Source organism: Dermacentor albipictus, chromosome 10 (genome assembly GCF_038994185.2).
Source record: "Dermacentor albipictus isolate Rhodes 1998 colony chromosome 10, USDA_Dalb.pri_finalv2, whole genome shotgun sequence".
In the NCBI taxonomy this organism is placed as follows: domain Eukaryota; kingdom Metazoa; phylum Arthropoda; class Arachnida; order Ixodida; family Ixodidae; genus Dermacentor; species Dermacentor albipictus.
This window is the reverse complement of record NC_091830.1, coordinates 51,865,293-51,886,831: the sequence shown is the minus strand read 5'-3', so window position 1 is coordinate 51,886,831 and position 21,539 is coordinate 51,865,293. Positions and strand designations below refer to the sequence as shown.

Sequence of the window (21,539 nt, the reverse complement as noted above, 5' to 3'; positions counted from 1 at the left end):
GCCACCGCCCCGTTTCAGAGCCGTGTGTACAATCACAATAATAATCGTTATCCCCTTCGTGCAGGAACAAGCAGAACTTCCGGGTGTACGTGGTGATGCCCTTACTTCCGGCCTTCGAAGGCGAAGTGGGCACTGACACCGGCACGGCCATCCAGGCCATCACCCACTGGAACTACGCTTCCATGTGTCGTGGGGACTCTTCGATACTCGAGCGCCTCAAGGCGGCCGACGGTGAGCGCGCGATCTGTGATTCATTCGCCTCCGAGATTGGCCCGCGCGCGCTGTCGCGCCGCCATATCTTGGAGGCCATGTATATGCGCTACTCCGCGATGCCAAGCGCGGTAAGCACGAAATTAAGCAGGAAAGAGTTTCTTCGTCAGAGATCGAGATATTTTCCCGGAATAAATTAAAATACAGCTTTGACAGTATATCACCAGTCTAAATATATTTCGTGTTTATTATAGCTGTTTTAGGCAATCATTATATGCTTACAACAATAACTATGAAGGGTACTTTAACTGTTTTGTTTTTGGGTTAGTCGCAGCTGTCGTGATTACAGATGTCATCACTGGTTTCCTTGGTAAAAGTTTGCAGAAACCGAAGCTGTGTACTTGTTCTCGCCCGATAACAGTAGAGGTTCGGCCTTGGCCAGTTTGACGTTTTTTTTACAGTAATATCGCTAAAACCAGGGAGACAGGCAGGAAGGGCACAGGGCGAATGCTCTGTGGTTTTGCGCTAGAAGGCTACGAGAATTTCCCCGCAGCACTTGGTTCCGTGACTTCATCAAGCCGTCATCCTCGTCGCTCGTCGTGCCATTGACGTCGTGCTTTTCATTTTGTCGTCTATTGGTTTCGGTGGCACTTGGGACATTCTGTTCAGTAGTACTCTGCAACTTTATTGCGATAGCAATTATATGGACACACCAGGCGCATTTCTGCCGTCGCTGTGACGTTACCTATAAAGTCTATGGGCGATAACACTGTCGCTGCGCGCCCGATGCTATATGTGCGAGTGAGAGTGCGAGGCGAGCCGACTATCGCGGCTCAATAAAACCCCTTAAACTTCGTAAAGTAGTGACACTCTCCGCCTCCGCCTTCACTCCTCGTTTCTCCTCGCGCTCCCTCCTCGACCGTGGCGCCGCCTACACTGCTTGAGCGTAGCAACGTCGCCAACAAGCGCTCCTCGCCACTCTGCAGACGATTCTCGAGCAAAAATGGCGCTGATGCACGGCGCGTGGGACCACGTGATGCTGTTAGGCCAATAGCGACGCGGCGTCGGCCTCGGCCAGAGCGCGCGGGGAGGAGGCGGCATTCTTCAAAGCGTGGCACTACTTTGCGATGTTTAAGGGGCTTTAGAAAGTGGGAAGTGCGCCCCCTTCCGTCGCGTGCGAGGCACCGTGGGGTGGGGTGGGGGGGGGAGGGGCGGGTTCTACTGCGACTGCAACTGCGTATGCGGCGGTCGCGCAGCCGTATCTTGAGAGCGATATGCGTTTGGGGCGGAGTCTAGGTACGTCGGTGGCCAGTAGCTTTGTGCGTGCTCCGTGTTCTATGCGCTCAGTTTGCGTTGGAGCGATATACAGCACGAAGGTCACTTCGCTCGCTGCTACTGCCGCGTTTCCTCACGCTAGCGTTTCGACAGCGAGCGTCCGCGGTCATCGAGTATGATGTGTTGGCTGTGCTCGCTGACACAATGTTTGCTAATTTAATCAGCAAGCGAATGTTTACAAGTTAATACGGCCGATAAAAGTATTATCCTTACTTCGTATAGCTGTCTGCCAATTTGCTATCCCAATCGATGCTTCGCCTTTTGGGTATAACTGCGACTTTTTTTTTCTTTTGCTCCTTGTGCAGTTCCTGACCCTACCAAATACATCGACTTCTTTGGACTCAGGAAACACGACGAACTGCACGGAAAGCTGGTGAGCCTCTGGTCATCATGAGAATTATCATCATCAGCGTGTCTGCTTTATTGCAATAGCTATCGTGTGTATACTTCAGGCGAATTTTCGTCGTCGCCTTGACGCTCTGAATAAAGTCCTAGCGCGATCAGACAACGCACCGCCCGCCCTATACAGTCTCGGTGCGAAGTGAAGCGCGTGAAGGTGAGCCGAAAGAGATTGTGTCTTGGTGAACGAGCTGTGTCAGTAGAGCGCGCGTCTCCTTCACTAGTCCGGCCCTGGCTGCACTGGCTGTCCGCGAGGCGGAGCGCCAACCCGGCCTGCGTGCTATATTAGGTTTGTTCGATTCAGAAAAAGGTGCACGGCACCTCAAACGAAAAAGTGCAGGGGGTGCTGGGCTGCACCCACTCGCTGCAAGGTTCAAGGGTGCAGTGCACCGCGGCGGCACCTTGCATTGCACCCAGTTCAATCGAGCACGGGGGTGCAGGGTGCACTGCTGCACCTCGGGGAATCGAGGGTCTAGGTGCAGTGCACCGTGAATAGGTGCAGAAGGTGCAGAGAAACTTGGCTGAATCGAATAGACCTATTGTAGAGGTGATGGGCGGCGGGCGCAAAATTTAAAGGCAATCCGAAGTAACTTCCCGCGCGCCTTGTGTTCGAGGTCGCGTAGTCTCAAGTTTCGGTGACGGAGTCATACGAGAAGCAGCACGGAGCGTTTGTGTCTCGCTGCCCGTGCTCTTCATCACGCCAGCGTAGAACGCCTCGATATACCAAGCCCTTACCAAGCCCGGCTTTCAGGGTGGGGACAGGGTCTCCGCCGACGCCATATTGGCTCTCAGCTGCGCCGCGCCGGCTTGGAGGGTGTACGAACGCCGTCGCGATTGTGGCGAAAGCATCCGCATTTGTCCGGGGAAGCAAGTTAAAAGTTGGAATACACGCAGTACGTGTACATATATACACTTTCCAGATACGAAATATAAAATGAAGCACGCTAGAAACACGAGTATGATGCATAAGCACACTTCCACAGCATTCCTAAATGCACTCTACCATGCAGGCATACATTAGTAAGGGAAACTATAGCAAAAGGATAACTAATACATTCATTGACAAGTTTAGAAAAAGTTATTCTGTAGGCCTGCTAGCCTTTGTAGCTCAAAATTCGTTGGCGTACACAGTGAAAATGAATAGACATCAATAACTTGCCGCCTCCCGCCCCCGCCCCCCACATTATACGATAAACAGCGCTAACGGGAGACAAACGCTAGAAATATGAAACACGGACACTTACTTTCAACTAATGTTTACATCTATACAGCGCAGTATAGAAGCAGAACCGATGCGAAAAAAGAAGGGATGTGTTGTCCGTTTATAGTCTTTGTTCCATGTTTCCGCTTTTTGCCGTGTCGTGTAATTTTTACCAAGCCCACTGTCAACCCTCTTGCCACCACATTGACGTTCGTGCCCGCCAATGCTGTTGCAAAGACGCATACACGAAGTCCGCTTCGCGCAAGAGTTTGCTATCAGGAACGGCCGGCTTACGTAATTGTGAAGCTGATCTAAGCAATCGGTTGTGCCCTAATCGACACCCCAGTCGCGGCTCCCTCCGTGTAACGGAGACGGTTCTCGAAGGCCATGCTTTTGCTGGCTGCATGCACCGGACGCGATCGTTGGAACCAGAAACACGTCATGGTCGCCACGTTTTGTACGCCACCTGTTCCTCACTTCGCTTTTGTACCAGCCCACGGGTCAGCTCTATATATAGTCCGAGTATGCGACAGACGCCATATTTTGCAAACACTAGCGCCGAGAAAGATAAGCAATACTGCAGACTGGCGCAACTGTGTCGACGGCCAAGAATAGAGAGCTTTATAGAATTAGGGGACGCAAGAATGCAGCCTGCGAGAAGAAAAAAAAACAGGAACCTTTTACGCCTGTTTGTCTAAGCAAATGGTCGGTGAACATGCCTGCGCTGCAGCACACCCTGGTATTTAAATTCGTAGCTTTTTTTTTTGCGATGATCCGAGCTTGATCCAGACCTTCAACGCGTCCGCGCATGATTCTTCAAAGCATGGTCGGTCGGGGTTCTAACTTTATGCAGCTGGATGTGGAGTAGTGCAAATGAGTGTTAGTGGTGTGAGATTTGGGGACGAGCCCACCGCTGTCAACCAGTTGTAGGAGTTGTCGGACGATCTCGCCGCTACCACCATTTGTAAGCGTTCAAGGTCGTAGAGAGGAACTTGGGAGGAACTAGGTGAATAGGGTTTATTTACATTATTTACATTTGAACATGGGATGCATTTACACAGTCTAGCGTGACTCACAAAAGGAGCCCGCAAGACGAAGCATACAGCAAACGAGCACACAGCTCACGAGTACATAGAGGAGCACATCAACGAGCACCCTCTAGCAACCGACTACAGCCGCTTATAACCACTCCGTTCGACGTCATCGTAGAAAGTCCTCGTGGTCGCCTTTGAGAGAAGGGGGTAGGGATTTTACACACACTTGCCGCACAGGTTTCAGTGCTCTCTGCGAGGGCAGACGACCTTCGCAGCGCAGTCGTCGTGGTATCCATTGTCCCGCGTCCCCGTAGTCAGGTGGTCACCCCAGCCGGCGCCGCTAAATTCCAGAGCTTCCTTTTTCCTGTAGTCGCCACGTTTGTCGGCAGACTGTGACGAATCCTGGGGCCCCCGTACCGCAAAGAGACCATGACGACCCAGAAAATAACCAACAATGCACGGGGCGCCAAACGTGGCCAGCCCTGCTGTCGTCACCGATCCTCAAAACGCGGCGCATGGTCGGTTAGCGTTGTGGTCCTCGCTCGTTCTCTGAAGGGCGCCGCCACCGCGGGTCAGTCGAAGCACGTGCAGCGGGCTGAACTAGCTAACAGTGGGGATGTGGCGAGGCGCGCACGCTGTGGAAATCTCGCGCTTTGGCTCACCTCCTCTCGCGTCAGCATGCCAGTCACTGCGCGTCACGTCACTCTTCTTCCTGGTGTGTCGCATCCTTGTAGAACATTGTTTCGTGCTTCATGTGTTTTTTAAATAAATTCAGATGTATATCACTGATAATTATTGTCATAATAGTTAAAAAAATTGCCATGAACACTCAGCGGAATTCGAGTGGATTTTAAGGACGCACCTGCTGCCTTTGACATTCATTATCGATGGCTTCTATACTGCCATCTTTATCTGTATCAGCGTCAATGTAGTTGTACTATTTGAGCACACAGCCATTGGGCGTCCTGTAGGGACACCATATCATCGTTTACACAAAAGCAGTAGAGCGCTGTATTGATGCGTAAACCGTGATCACATGCACTAGGGCGCCGCATTGCCTTAAAGGGATGCCTCCAAACAGCTTTCTTTAAAAACTGAAAACGCACTGGAGCAAATGCGATGCCTTCCAAGGAATATATTCCTGCAGAAATTTTTGAAGAGCACCTAATAATAACGGAGATAGAACATGCTCAACGTTTACTTTCTCCATTCCTCCTCAACAGAGCGTTTTCTATGAGCTGAGGTTACGCGAAGCACTTACGGTAGCGCTATACAAAGCTGGCCTCTGTCAGAGGTTCCCGATAGTGACGAAGGAGCGTTGACAAGAATGGCGCGACGCGTTAACGGTTTCCGCTGACATGTTTGCTGAGCGCACAGACATCGCACTCTTTGGCCAAACCTGGCCCTTGCGCCACAAAACACCACATATCATCATGTTTGCTGGGCGATTGGAGGCATGTGCCTCCGCGTGCGAGGAAGTAGCACTTGGTGATCAACAATGGTCGAGTGGCTGGCGTCTGTGGGCTGTCGCGCGCGGCTATGACATCATAGGCGGCACGTAAGAGAGACGGCCTTGAAAACTGCAGGATAGAGTGAGTGATCTTCTGTGCGAGATTGTAGGCTCCCTGCTGCATGTAGCGGAACAGTATTTGTCTGGCACGTTCATTGTATCGTTTTCTACACGTTACGTACGTTCTGCTACAGTGTTAAAGAAGGATGCTCCAATGCTTCTGTGATTCGATGGCCAACGATTAGCGAGTTCAGGCCAACCTTTAGCGAGTTCAGGCCGACGGTTAGCGCGCTTTGCGTGGAGGGTGATGAGGAAATTATGGCAGGTGAAAAAAGAACCGACTGCTTCGTTTGAGATGAACAAAACAACTAAACTTTATTTCGATAGTCATGCTCGTTGCCAAGCGAGTTCGTAGGAGTACAGGGTTGCCCGTTGACCAAAACAATGAGGCTAAAGCTCGCAGTTTCTTCAGGTGATAGAAGGAAAACGGATCATCCAGCATGCTATAGCGCCCCATCCTCATCTGCGCTGTCTCCGCATTCGTCGTGCGAGACTCGTGTTGATCACGTAAACGCTATAGCGCTTGATCATTGGAGGACGCACCTATGGTCTGCCGACGTGCCTCTGCAAACGCGGATGCGGTCCCGATTGCCCACGCTCGCTCTGGTGCGCGCCTCGCAGACCCAGGAGCTGGTGTACGTGCACAGCAAGATGATGATCGTGGACGACGAGGTGACCATCATCGGCTCGGCGAACATCAACGACCGCAGCCTCCTGGGCAGGCGCGACAGCGAGCTGGCCGTGGTGGTGCACGACACGGACCGCGAGAAGAGCGTCATGGACGGCTGCCCCTACTCGGCGGGGCGGTTCGCCGGGGCGCTGCGCCGCACGCTGTTCCGCGAGCACCTGGGCCTCCTGGAGGGCGACGGCGGCGCCAACGGCATCGACATCAGGGACCCTGTGGCCTCGTCGTTCTACGACGGCGTCTGGAGGACCACGGCGCGCCGCAACGCGCAGATCTTCGAGAAGGTGAGGGCCCGGTTCTTGTTGCTAAGTTGCGCCGTCTTTCCAGCGAAGGACCCAACTGGCAACGGTGCACGAAGGCGGTCGCGGGCGCTGTGTTTGAAGTTTAAGTAAACGCAGCAACTTAAATGGTTTGAATAACGCGTAACTGCTCTCTGAAGGAACTGGCCCGACAATGCACAGCCTTGAACGACGCGTATTGGCTGCAATCCATACACTTACTGCTGCAATAGCTATGCAATTATTTCATAAGATTCGTTTGTAAGACCCATGGAAATATATTTTAATGAATGCGACAGCGCATTTTTTTTTCCATGTTTTTCCTCGGATATGAAATCCACATTGAAGTATGCCTTGTATAGATTGGCAGTGGATTGTTTAACACGTAGGTACATGTTTATACACTGTGGGATACCTGTATGTAAAGTTGAATTAGTGTATGATGTTCGAATACATTTCTAGAAACGTAAAGAAATATTATGCCGGGAGATATTATGCGTTGCATATTGCAATCACTCAGTTCAGCCCTTGGGCGCGGCCGGGCAGCCACCATTGAGGGTATGAGCCATTGTTCAATGCTGCGCGTCTCATGTGTGGGTCTATTCTCTTTTAAGTTTGCTGTGTTTGTTATTAAGTTGCTTCTATTTTTATGCGTTGCATATTGCAATCACTCAGTTCAGCCCTTGGGTGCGGCCGGGCAGCCACCATTGACCTTTAGCGCTACCACGTGACGTGACGTCACGACAGCCGGAGGAAAAGCTGGGCCCCAACTCGCGCAATATGCGACGCATTCTTGGCTTAACCAAGCCAAGCCTGGCCATTTTTTTTGTCCACATAGATTGCCATGCAACGTAATCTATAAGCAAGCTTGGCAGCACCTGCTTAAAGGGGCCCTGAACCACCCCTCGGGCTTGGCGAAATAACATAGTCTGCTGGTAGCATACGCTGCTGCGAACATCCCAGTCAACTTTTGCTGTCGTACGCGGTGCGTGGAGCTTTCATATAACAGAAGGCCCTGTCCTCACTCTCTTCTAGATGCACTATTTCGTCATTCCCTTAGACGGCTTCTATTGACCGATAGCTGACTTCAAGCTGCGGTCGGCTACATAGCGTAGATACGGCGGCCGCCGCGGGGTGCCGCCACGAGTCCACTGGCTAAGCGCACTGCGGCTCGCTGGGGAGAACCGCGTTTGGCTGATGTACAGTAGCTGATGTTAAGCGCGTCGTAGGCACCAAAGGCGGGAGTCGTGGCGCCTACCCTAACATTCAAAGTGAAATGAGCAAATGCGCGCCTCGGTGAAAATTAGGTGGAGCGTTGCGGGTACGCCCCACCATGCCGTAGCCTTCGCAGTGCAATGCACCGAACAAAGAACGGGATCACTGAGGATGCCGTGTTTGATACTTCTGCTGAACGCATCGAAGTACTTTTTTGCGGCAAAGTATTTCTGAAATGGCCTATTTTAACTTAAGATTCATATCTCCACTTCGATGAAAAGTTACCCGCCGTGGTTGCTCAGTGGCAATGGTGTTGGGCTGCTGAGCACGAGGTCGCGGGATCGAATCGCGGCCACGGCGGCCGCATTTCGATGGGGGTGAAATGCGAAAACACCCGTGTGCTTAGATTTAGGGCACGTTGAAGAACCCCAGGTGGTCGAAATTTCCGGAATCCTCCACTGCGGCGTGCCTCATAATCAGAAAGTAGTTTTGGCACGTAAAACCCCAAATATTATTATTCGATGAAAAGTGGTTCAGGGCCCTTTTAAGGCAGAACGCGTGACTTCGTGACTAAGCAATAAATGCAACTGAATGAGCCGCGTAAATCTTCCACAATTGAAGCTGCCCGCTAGGTTTCCCACGCAGAGTGCCCGCGTTGTGCCAGTGATCTCGAAGCTCATACTCTGCTGGATGCTTACGTACTTCTGGCGTTGATACAGTGGTGCAACCAGAGAAGGCGCCACACTGTGCAAACAGCACCTACAGAGTGGTGTAAAGAGCTGCCTGGAAAGTGGAATAAAAATGTCCAAATTACGTTTTTTTTTTTATTTTGAGATGAGGCAAATTTCTTTCTCAGTGGTTGTTAACAAATATCAATGGTACTTGTCATCGAAGCCAGTACTGTGCTTTCACAGCGGCGGCGGCAACCCAACCCTGCTCCCTGACTCACGAGTGCTCCATTTTGTGTACATCCGCGGTTTTATTTATACCTACTTTTAGTGTGCATTTAGGTAATGATGCCTGTGCATGCCTACTTCTTTATACACAGGTATTCCGCTGCATCCCATCGGATAGCGTGCGTACATTCGCGGGCCTGCGGGAGTTCACGGCCATTCCCGGTCTCGCCGAGACTGACCCGGACCAGGCCCGCGCTGAACTGTGCGAGGTCAGAGGTCACCTGGTTGACATGCCCATGGATTTTCTTGCCGAGGAGAGTCTTACACCGGCATCCGGCACCAAGGAGGCTCTCATGCCTGTTGCTCTCTGGACCTAAAGGGTGCAATTTGATGTCCTGCACAATCGGCCCTTGAGTCCCAATGTCTGTGCATCGAAATGTTTTCTTTGTCTTCCCGCTGCGTGGGCTACGAAAACGTGGCATCTGAGCTACTACCTATATGTGTAAACACCTCTGGGTGATGCTGCGTTTTTTTACAGTTCACAGCGTGAGCACGGCTGTGACTGTTGTTCCGACAGTGGCCGCAAATCTCTGAGCACTGAAACGCAAGGCCACACAACTGTGCAACAGCCGTGGTGCCTACACAGGCACCAAGTCTGAATGAAGGAGCACGAGACTACAAATGAAGGTTGCTTCTAAATTGTGTGTTGGTTCGCACCAGGCTTCTTCTTAGTGGTGCTTGAATTAAGTCAAAATTTAACAAAAAGCTCCATCTCCAAAGCCCTGTGCAGGTTTCCTGCTTATGCCAGAACTTCAAATTATAATTTTTATACACTCGTGCTAGGCTGCCTACGCACACGAAATGGAGGTCTGCTCAATTTTGAAGATGCCTGCATTTGAGTTGGGGTATTTTCAACAACAGCAGTGAAAATTCTCTTGGATGAGCACTTATCTACCTATGCATACTTTGTTACCTGTGGTAGGTTCATTGAGTGAGGTGTAAGAGCATGAAACATTACCTAGCATCATTGTTTCGTATTCTGACTCTTTTCGCAGCACTGTCGTGAATATACAATCCAAAGAAGTTTAAGTGTTATCCCCCGGCTGTACTACTCTACAATAGCAGCTCTCATGATATCTGGTGATAATGTTAAAGATGACTAGAAGACCATCACCTGTGTAGGAAGATTGAGGAATACGAAGATCACCATTGTAATCGTTTAAGTTACAACTTTTCTCTAACACATTATTTGTGTTCGTAAGTATACGAGACAGTGGCACAGCTTTCTGGTGGGACTATTGCTGGAACTCGGGGCTGTTCGCTACAATGTTTTTAGTTTATTTCATGTTACTCTGTCTTTATGAAGCATCCACTGCTGTAAACACCAGTTATGAGATGTGTTTTATTGCTGCTGCATGCATTGAACTTGTGCTACTTGGTTCATTAGGTCCAATACTACAAACCGGTATGTGCCATCTGCCACCACTTTTTTGTTGTCCTAGTGTGTCAAACATATTTTCTTGTTATGTACCCAGAGTGCATTATTAGAAAAGTTTACATGTGAAACAAATTAATCATTGTGAGTGCTGCGGTGTTACAGATATGAATGATAACCAAGGTCACATGTAGTGCAGTCTTTAGGGTAGAGACAGAGGCATCAGATGTGCTTAGAGGTACGAAGGAAGGAAAAGTGGGAGAGGAATAATCGCATGCCAGCCATTGCGTTGTCTGGCCAAGTGTTTCAGGGTCAGCTTTCTTGCTTTCTTTTTGTAAGGGGGGAGAAGCTGACCCCTCACCTATTTTTAATGGCAGTGGTTGTAGTTCTTGATGTGTGAGGTCAACTTCAGAAGTCCACTCCTAATTATATAGTGCCTGTACTGCCTAAACATTAGAAATGTGACGGGCTATAGCTGCTCTAAATAAATGAGGTTAAAGGACTCTTTGCTTGTTTTACAGGAATGTGCTTGCTGTTTCTGTTTCATAATTGTGCCTCAGGTCAGGAGCTTTTTCAAAAGAGAGTATACAAGCCATTTAGTCTTTCTGCTGCTACTTACAGATGACGAGTCTGAAGTCAGTGTACCAGACAGTTGTAACACAAATAAAAGCAAGTTATAGGTACTATTTTTTCTGGGATGCATGAGGATAGCCTGTGAAACATGAAGAAATGAGTGCACATGCAAGCTTTCACTGAGGCTACCTGTTTCCATATTCTGTGACTGTTTGAGCAAGCTACCCAAAATGTGTTTCCTATGGCCTCTCAACAATGGGAAATCATATAGGGTTGATAGAACGGAATTTCGAGGACTGATGAAATTACTAGCTAATGTCACGTTCGATCTGTTTTGTTACATTCACTCTACCAGGGCCAGTTCTTTTGTTTCTGTTAGATAAATGATTTATCTCACTTCCAAGATCTTCAGGGATGTACACTATCAAATACGTGTGACATTTGTTGCCTCTTTTCATCAAGTGCTTTGTGCGTCATCTTCTTGTTTGCTACGCAACACTATTATCAACATTGTTAATAGACAGCTTTAGCACAGTGCTAACAGGCTGCCCCACTCGGACCAGTGCATCCTAATAATGTGCACACACCCGCTCTGCAAAACACCAGTGGGAATACTAATGCACGCCCATGCAACACTCTTTCTGGCACCACAATGTAGAAGGCTGCCGATGTCCTGCTACAAAACCAATTGAGTAGAGCATGAGGCGGCATCTACTTGGTTTCTTTGTCGTTTTATAGCCAAGCTGAGAGCGCATTGATGGTGTCTCTGGGAGACGCGCTTGTTAAACAACTTAAATCAATGCAGTTCATGCAGCTACTGGTGCACGTGAATGCAAGCGGAGTATAAGCAACACTCTGCTAAAGCTGTCTAACGTAATGAGTACCATGCTATAACAGATCACCCTGACTGCAGCAAGAATTATTTCTCTCTTCCCCTGAACATTTATGAAACATCCAGAGAAGCTTTGATAACCAATTCTTAAATAAGAAATTGGATAGAAGTAAAAGCTACGATGGCAGTTGCTGTTTACGTTAGGCTGTCAGTCTTCATCAAAGTTTTCAAAATTGTTTCTTGTGATATGTAAGGTTGGTCGCTTGAGCATGGACTTGCTCTTTCATTCTCAATGTCCATCATGGCCAATGTTCTCTTTGTTCTTTACTTTGGTAAGGCCGCAGCTGTCTTCTTAGTTTCTCAGCTGATTTGTTAAAGTATCTGTTGAATGACATGCCTATATGGGAGTGCAGAATTGCAATGATGGAAAGTTTTTTATTGTTATTTGCTTTGTTATGAAGTTTATGATGTGCCTTGAGTGTGAAAGGCTGTGTAGAAAGGCAGCAAGTGCTTCTATTGTGAGAGCATTGCTGCGTTTTTGCATGCACACAGGTGAAAGAAGGCAATGTATTGCTGGGAGGTACAAATGTGAGGATAAATTGTGTAGGTGGTACTTTTATCCATGTTTCACTTGAAGTTTTGTAGCATTTCTTGTCAGCATGCCACGAACATCGAGGAACTCCAAGTGCATTAATCCCTAGGGGTATCGCAGTATCTGCTCAGTGTATTTGCTAAGCTCTCTTTTATGCCTTCTTTTTTATAGTTCAGCTTGCTTGTTAGCTCTGCATCGTCACTGCTGAGCTTCAGCAACATCACTGTGCGTGTTGTGTTGACTTAAGGTTGGTGAACATTTGTGGCTCTCAGTGAGCATATACTCAGGAATGTCAGCCAGAATGTTATTGCTGCCTGCCCGTATGTAATGTGTTTCCCGTCTCTCTGTCGGGGAGGTCGCACTAATACTGAGAGCATTGATGTTTGATGGGTGTAACAGCATGCTTACAGCTTGGTGTGATGGTTGCTGAGACAGCTAGGCTAACTTCATATTGGACAGTGAATATTTGCTAGTCACCAGGAACATATGCTACGTGTGGTGCAACTAGCACTGAAGTGCTTTCAGTATGCAACATCAACTTTGCTAGTATGTGTGCATAATACAGATTCCTTACCGGTGAAGTTATATAGCATGGCGGCTGAGAATTTTAGAAACTGTGTCCTTTCTAGGGTGATGGGCTCTGTATCTTTTTTTGTGTTTTTAAATGCTTGTGTGGGCTATGTTTCTTCACCTTTTTGGCTGGGGAGGATAAACTGTGTCAAGAAATCGGGATGTCTTTGAAGCGCTACGACATGACATTTGTCGCAGTATGAAGCATAAGTGTTTTTTTTTTAATCGGGACATTTCACTGAACCTCATTTATCGTTTTTCAATATTTCCCCCAATTTCTTATTGTTAAGAGGTGATAACGCATTCTATCGGCATTGTTGTGCTGATGTGGAATGCAGTCTCTTGAAGTGAACATTTGCATACTAGAACAATGGAAATGTATGGAAAGTGAACGCTGCTATTGTTATCTAGTCTTGAAAGAGTTTTAACGTTTGTTTTCTTGAGAGCCATGTGCTGGGAAATTGAGGTGTTATTGCTGACGTAGGCACTTTTTAATGAAATATCCACTTACTTTGGAAGTCATGCATTTCGCACAATCAATTTTGATGCGGTAATAATGGCTTGTTTATTTTCACGCTACTTAATTGGCCGTTGGCGTTTCATGGCATTGTGACAGATCTTTTATTCGCTTTTTTTCATAGCACACTCATAATACCTTTTTTTTCTTTTGGTGTAAGTGTTGCTCGAGACAGATAACTATGATCTATTCTATCTTAGCACTTCTGGTGTGCTCCCATTCTTAGGGCAGGCTTTGTTCAGGGCTTTATCCCATCGTAGATTATATGCTACTACGGAGATTATTTTTCTGCTATAGATGAAGGAGCATATGAACTTATCATGTGAGGGAGCTCTGAATAACTGTAGTTTATTTAGTTATGAAAAAGGCCGCCAGTTGTTTAGGTTACGTGTACGACCATCGTATAAATTCTGAAACTTTAGGCCATAAACGTCAATCCCGGTGCATGTCTGATTCATACATCGTTGAGTACAATGATGGACGTACTAGACCTCTATTAAAGGACCCCTCACCAGGCCCGAGAGCAAATTTTGGTTATGTACCGGAAGTTGTTGCGCACCCTCTAGCGAGCTATCGCAAGAATCTTTAAAATGTTTCACTTACAGCAGATGCAGAAATATTTGAAGTGTCGCGACCCTGTGATTTCAGGAGGCGAGCTTCACTGCCAACACAACACTGTCTCTCCACTTGCCCCGTCTAGTCTCCGGAAGCAAACACTTTTTTTTCCACCTCTTCCTCTCCACAATCACGCTTTCATTCTCTTCCCTACGTTCTCCCATACCGGAGCCGGAAGCTCGCGTATCTCACACGTCACGGACCCCGCCCTTCTTCCGTTTTCTCGCATTCTTGCAGCACGGCGCACTTCCGGTGAAGGTCTCGCGCGCGAACTAGCCGTTGCGTTTGTCTCCATTCGCTCTGTGCACGATTTTGCATGCCGTGCACGAGGACACCTGCACTGTTGACTGGCTGCTTCTGCGCTAAATTGAAATGAATCCCCTGCACAATTGCAGGTAGTTTCGTTTTCTGCGCCCGCGACTGCACGACGTCGGAACAAGCAGAGGAAGCGGCAGTATGTCCTGCTTGCTACGGCGTATAGTAAAAAAAGAAAGACTCGCAGGCATTCTGTTTGTAAATTTTAATATTTCTCTAAACTTTAGGTCATCTAGTGAAGGAACAGGTCCAAGATATGGATGCTGTAGCCTTGAATAATTCTCGAAGTCATGTTTCATGGCGAGTGACGTTTCAGCAATGCGAATTACGTAGGCACACTTGTGCGTCTGACCTCGACTCCGGCTGAGGTCGAAGCTCCCTCGATAAGAAAGGCGCGCGGCGTTCGGTTTGAAATCTCAGCAGTTTTGGCAGAGGGCACGCAGCGGTGCCATAATCACACGATCGCCAGCGAGCGTTGTATAAACTACGCTTGTCTGTTTAAAACGACCATACCCGGTGAGGGGCTCTTGAGTATACTTCACTGGACAGTTTTAGTATTTCATGGCTCAACATTTCTTGAAGCGTTTAAGTGCCTCTGTGTTGATCTAAGAATGAAGAAGTCTGTCATGTCTGTTTCTCTGTATATTGTTCATCACTTTATGAGTTTTACAAGTGCCACATATACGCAGCCATTTCTCTTCGGTTGGAAGCTTCTAAACAGATGACATCGTATTCTTAACTGATGAGTCGAGTTCACTTTGCATTTCAGACAGTGCTGAGTGACATCGGTAGACGGTGCTTTATGCCTCCAAATTAACCCCTCCCAAACTTCTGACATGCGTACATATATTGCATGTACGTGACATTTAGGAAAGCCTTCTGGAAGTAATGTCCTGGGCCAGTTTTTTGTCTTGTCACAAATGTCACTTCAAAGCTGGTCAATTTCCATACCCGTATATCATTTCGTTATCACATTTGCCTTCCGGTTCATGTTGGTGAATCTTTTTGTGATGTCTCAATGAAAATGTTTCTTATGATGACCTCATGTATTCTTGACTGACTTATCGACATCATCTTATGTGTCTTTGTGCGTTCTGAGTCGTAATAACATATGTCAAAAAGGCGTCCAAATATGTGTCAAATGTGGGGATCTATTTGTCTTTAACCGTTTTCTATGGCAACATTGGTGCAACCACCATGTTGTGACACTGCCCTCAGACCATGTGCATGTCGCTGCTGTCAAGTGCTCTGGCATGTTTCTGTGTGCATGCTTTCATCTCTTTGTCAGCACGCTGGAATAAAGAGCTCAAAAGCAAATAGTTGTCCATCATGTCCAGTCGCACGAATTGTGCAAACTGTTTAATCTTGTAATCACTGCACTTTATTTAGTCGCGCGGCACCGACTGTATAGTGCTCCTGACAGTGAGTGCAGCTATAGTTGCCACAGCATACAGGGGGCTAATTTTTGTTTTATGGAACTTTTAAAGGGACACTAAAGCGAAACAATGAATCCGTTGAGACTATATAATAAAGCATTGTTTGAGAACCCTTCAGGCAGTCATCTCAAAATAATAGTTTGATTATTAGATGAGGAAATGAAGGTCGAAGTATCTGTATTTGAATTTCGCGCCGAAACCCCGATGCCGGTACGTCAGTGTGACGTCTGGCATTCCAAAGGATGTTTTCGCATTAGGGCCGCGTTGGCTGAGTAAAGGTTCCCGAAACTTGCCATGTTTATCATTCGGCTCCTTTAGAAGACAATGTAATAAATCTGTACTGCTATATAGATACGTAGGCCCTGGAAGATGCCATCAAAATCCATGACGTCACAGCGACCAGATGCGGGAACTTCAAGGAGGCGTCGCCACCCGTCTTTCGCTCTTGCGCTTTTACTGGCTCACCAAGCGTCTTATCGTGGTAAGAGTGGTGTTTTTGGTGTCAGAGAAAGGTAATTTACTGATGCAGGAGAAATCGTTTTTCTATTTAGTGTGTCCCTTTAAGGATCGCCTGTCGCAGCATGATTCTCGTCTTCGAGTTGGATTTTTCGTAGAGGCGGACGTTGCTAGCCCGAGAAATCGAAACACATAGGCTCCGTCCAGTCACCCGGCGGCGCCGCTGAGCAGCAGCGGAGGTGCCGCGCTGCTCTGCGCCACCTGTGGCGAGATGGCGCGACACTGGGAAGGTGGGTTTGTATAGCGCAAACAATGACGCCGTGAAGCGTGAGCAGTGCCTTCAGTTAAGCGCCGTACGAAAGCACAACGGAATGCTATGCGCCTGTAGCAGACGACGCGCTGCCTTGGCGCAAACTTCGACAGCAGCTCCGCGGTGCCTGGTACAGAGGCGGGCCGCATGATCGCTGGGGGTGCCGCGAGGAGATGCAGAACTGAAAAGGGTCTATAAACGGTGGTTTAGCCTAGGTAGGACATTAGGCAGTACAATAGCAAGAGCTTGGTAACGCAACCCACCGCCCCGTTTCAAAGGGGACGCTCATAACATCCATCCATCCATCCACCGGTAGGTGGGAAGAGCGCGAAAGTTAAGTTATACGTGCACATGTCTCCGACGGACGGAAAAAACTTTAATGGAAAAAGGACCTGCGAGGTTGCAAGCCCGGGCTCAGGCCACCCGGGCATTGTGTGCGGTGAGGCATAGCCTTTCCACCACTGCCCGGGCCCGCTGGATAGCCCATAATTGGTCGTGTAGTTCTGAGCTAGTCAGAGCGCTTAGCCATCGCTCCTCGAGAAGGTCCGGTTCTATCTTGTCCTCTACGTATACTGAACCGATCTGTGTGCACTTCCACAAGATGTGTGCCATGTCTGCGTGTTCGTGTTTGCAGAGCTTGCAGCTTGCGTCTGGATATTGTGTTGAATTTATTCTGTTTAAGTGTACTGGGTTTCGGAACGTTCTGGTTTGCAATCTTCTCCAATCTGTTTCTTGAGACCTGTCGAGTTGTTTGTGGGGTTGTGGGTATGCTTCTCTTTGTTTCGTGTAGTGTGTCAGTATGTCGTGGTACGTGACCAGTCTGTCCCTGTCGTCTTTTATCGCTTCTTCGTCGTCCTCGCCTCCTCCGAGAGCCACGGATATATGCGTGATCCGTTTTTTTTTTGTGTGTGTGCGTGTGTGTGTACGTGAAGGTGCAAGCATGGCCCTCGGTGATGTCGCAAACACTTTTGGCGGTGTTTACACTCTAAAAGAAAATTACACATTTTTGGTTGTATCCTGCCACACAACAATAAACGTCATCTGTCTTGTCCGCATTTCCTTTCTTTAACGCTGCGAGCTCAGTACTTCCCAGTAACGCACAGCATCTGCGCGTTATCAGCATGACATAGCATTCCCGACAGGAAAGTAGCGGGCGTGGCGTTTTCAAGAAAGGAAACGCAAGCAAGGCAGATGACGATTATTCTTGTGTGGCAGACCTCTGTCTGAGAGTGTAGGCCTATTAAAGGAATAGAATAGTTATTTCATGCTGCTGCGTGAACCAGCGGGGACTGGCTGTACGCTACTTCGCTTGTTCTCTCCGTGAACGAAATGGACGGCCTGGGCGTTCACGCCAAGTGCCATTCGTAGCCGGAAAACAACTGCACGAAGTCATCCTGCTTGTGAGTAAAGTCTACTGTGGCACTAAAATGGAAGCGACTAAATTGGCACCGTGAAAACCTTGCGCTTTTAATAGCTTGACCGATATTTTTAATCGACGCCTCACTGTTGGCGATGCATGCCTTACTGCGCACCGGCGCCGTTGTACGCCGCGGCGTTTCATTTGATCGGTATACTTTAGATCGCCATGCAGATCGATCTCGACCGAACACAGCTGCGCGGTCACTTTGGGTCGCGATGTCTGTATTCAGTCGATCGCGATTAAAAAAAATTTAAGGGGTTTTACGTGCCAAAACCACTTTCGGATTATGAGGCACGCCGTAGTGGAGGACTCCGGAAATTTCGACCACCTGGGGTTCTTTAACGTGCACCTAAATCTAAGTGCACGGGTGTTTTTGCCCCCATCGAAATGCGGCCGCCTTGGCCGGGATTCGATCCCGCGACCTCGTGCTCAGCAGCCCAACACCATAGCCACTGAGCAACCACGGCGGGTGTCTGTATTCAGTCGATCGCGATCCGCGCATCGAGTTCGAGCTTCACGATCGCGATCGTATAGGCTGTCGTCAGCACCGTCATGCCGAGTGAGCTGAACTAACTCGATTCGGATTGTTGGACCGGGTAGCAGCGACCATGCTTGAGGGCAACTGAGAAAATTGCTCCGGATCGGGCGCGATCTTGATTTAAAGTGACTGTGCTCCGTTGCATACCACCTAATATGGACATGTACGGGTTTACAATCGGAACGCTCTCGTCTCCTACTGCAAGCCGGCCTCCGCTACAGTGTGACAACCAGCTGTGACCGCTGGATACATGACAACAGATTCCACAAAACACTGCTTCAATTCATACACAACACAGGCCTCACAGCACACATATAATACACATATACGCTCCAAGAATTATGCCTTAAGGGCAAGCCTTTATCGCAATAAAAAAAAAAGACTGTGCGTCACTGCGGTGCTCTGCAACGTTTTGTGGGCTTCTTCGTCATCTGGCAAGCCGCCAAACGAAAACTTTTTGCGGTTTGGAAGCAGTTGTAAGCCTTCCATCATGGCTCACTGCTTAAGACAGAAGCAGGACCTACTTGCCGACATAATCGGCACAACTACGAGTCGGCTTCGCGTGGCAAGTGAGACAAACGAGCCCTCATTTACCAGGTCTTTTCATTCGTCAGATTGTTCTCGTCGACTTGCCGCACTTTGTAAACGTCCGGAAAAAGCGTGGGGTACGTTGTAGCTGGGATGACTTTCGATGGTGCCTTTTTCTCCGTTGACGAAATGCGCAGAGCATATATCCTGGTTGAGTCAGTTCGGACCCATTCGAAGCCGCCTGCAGCGCTGAAAAATGCGATTATACGCGATCTTAATATGTCTGACGCAAATGTTCGTTTTACATAATGTACAGTCGCGTGCAATGAGAGCTGCAGCATGCTGCCCATGTTCAACATGGCACCAAGACCGTACGGTGGCGCCGACATACGGATAACTGGAGGACTAAACACTCTTACAATTTCTGGTATTTATTGCACCAAATTTTCATATGTACGCGCTACCCTTCAGTCTTGAGGCAATTTCAGCACGTGCTCTCTGTTGCAGCTCATTTTGCATGCGACTGTACAATCATCGAGGTTCATTATGCCCTTCCCACAAGGTTCGATTTCGCTTGCGAATTCATTTGCTTGCATATGCAGTCTGTTTTTGCAATGCGATTTCAGAAATGTAAATTCGCAAGAAAAATCGCACCACGTCAAATGGCGCCTCTGATGACTAGCACCTGGAACGAGGCTCGTATATATTAGCGCTCTCCAGCATAAAGACAAGCTTCCTCGGTGACACGCAACAAATACTGGGAACGGAGAGAGATCAGATGATCAGCTTTAGCGAGATCACCAAACACTATAAATTGGGAAGGGCCCATTTCCCCCCGGCACACTCCTCGCTGAGTAGACGGCAAGCGACGGCGTGGCGCCTCTTATAAACAGATACATATCCGAACCCGGTGGCCTACCACCGCTACTATCCGGACCTTTACGCGGATAGATGTAGATTCTGTCAAGAAAGGGTGGACTTACAACATATGGTTTGGGCTTGTCCTCGGACACCCACACTGAATAAAATAAAAAAGGCCAGAAAGCAGTGAGAGACCGCGTTGCTCAGTTGTGCGCCCGAAGACCAACTCAGGGCAATCAAGCAGGCCGAAGATGCCGCCAGGGCCCAAGGGCTCGAGACCGTCATCTAGGTAGAGAGGTCTAGGTCTCATATCTGCTGTGCACAAATAAAGTTTATTCCTTCTCCTCCTCGGCATAAAATATTGCTCATCGCAAACGCCAGTGTAATCCTGATCGTACCGAGTGCTAAGGTTACGGTAGGGAATCTTCAAATCAGCATAGTGACAAATGCCACTTAAATGCTGAACAGCTGTCCCGGCCAAGACTGCTGGTGTCTCAAAACCAGCTGCGAAACGCGCACGTGTTGCACGATTTAAAAAAAGGGGGGAGGGCTAATTAACAAAGCAAAACGACCTCAACCGAGGCCGACACGAAGTGCAGTGCGCGTGAAGGAATGCGCGTCGAGCCGGCCGAGCCGCAGAGCCACCTTCTCAGTACTGTCGCGTTGCTGCGACAGATGGCGCCAGAGTAACCGCAAACTTGTGTACGGAGCCTATTGACCCTTTTCCGGGCAATTCCGTGGGCGCTGCCATGTTTGATCACGTGGTGACGCATCCATTGCTTGCCTCAGCTGCCTCCGTTGCATCTGTGTTTACAACGGATGTATATGACGCCGATGCGGCTCTGCAAACCTCAGTTCCGGCGGATATGGCAGGCGGTGACTGGGTGGACGGCACGCGAAGATTTATCTTCAGCTTCAAGGGACATGTAAGGGCTTTTAGAGCTCCTTACGCATTGACCAAACGGCGCGAGCAGTGCACACGGGGCTTGTAATTAAAGCGGGGCTAAAAATGTATTCTGAGCTATCCTAACTTTTCGCTTGTGAATTGAACCAGTACAGTGTGTTTAGCCCTGCATTCTTTACTTGGCAAATACTTTTAAGCAGCGGCTTGCCACGTTTCTGACTCAGTAAGGTTCCCCGGGCGCTCTCTGTACGATTCTTTATCTTCTGCATAATCGCTCGCGGGTAGGCTTAGTTGGGATAGATTTGTCCTTGCTGGGCACAAGATTTGCAACATAGATGTTCGGTACGTTGTAATAGCTTGTAACAAATACGTATTATCGCTAGTCACTCGCTTACTGTGTTGACCGTTACGAAACGTTTAGCTTCGAACATCAGCGTGCGGTCGTTGTAGTCGCCGTCACCCATGCTTGGGCGCATTGATTAAAGCGTGTGGCCGTTCACTCACTCTTGAAACGTTGGTGATAGTGTGGGCGTATGTTTGCGTGTGAGTTGGGGTGGATGTGTGGAGATTGCGTGCGATAAAGTTACTAGGTGCGAAGAAGTGGCGCAACCATTTGTCGCCGTATAACGAGCACTACTCACTCGTGTAGACGTTCCGAGGTTGAAGTCCTTTTAGCTCAGCGCTACAACTCTGGCGGATAAGTGCATGTTTTTATACTCGAGGGAGGCCGTGCATTGCGAAGAGCCGGCAACACAGGCAGTCCTTATGTACCAATGGTCCATGAACACACAGATGCATTCGATTCCTTAATATG

General features: G+C 48.6%; 1 protein-coding gene across 6 annotated transcripts in view; it reads left to right on the top strand.

The window, feature by feature from the left end:
- Pld (Phospholipase D) overlaps nt 1-15,589 on the top strand; it is a 170,937-nt gene extending 155,348 nt beyond the window's left edge. For all 6 annotated transcript variants that reach the window (XM_065439352.2, XM_070527443.1, XM_070527441.1 and 3 more), the window contains 4 exons: nt 65-231; nt 1,851-1,918; nt 6,371-6,718; nt 8,976-15,589. In XM_065439352.2, coding sequence (XP_065295424.1) covers nt 65-231; nt 1,851-1,918; nt 6,371-6,718; nt 8,976-9,200 — 808 coding nt within the window. In that variant the 3' untranslated portion in view covers nt 9,201-15,589. The remainder of the gene's footprint in view (nt 1-64; nt 232-1,850; nt 1,919-6,370; nt 6,719-8,975) is intronic.
- Nucleotides 15,590-21,539: the final 5,950 nt, after the last annotated feature.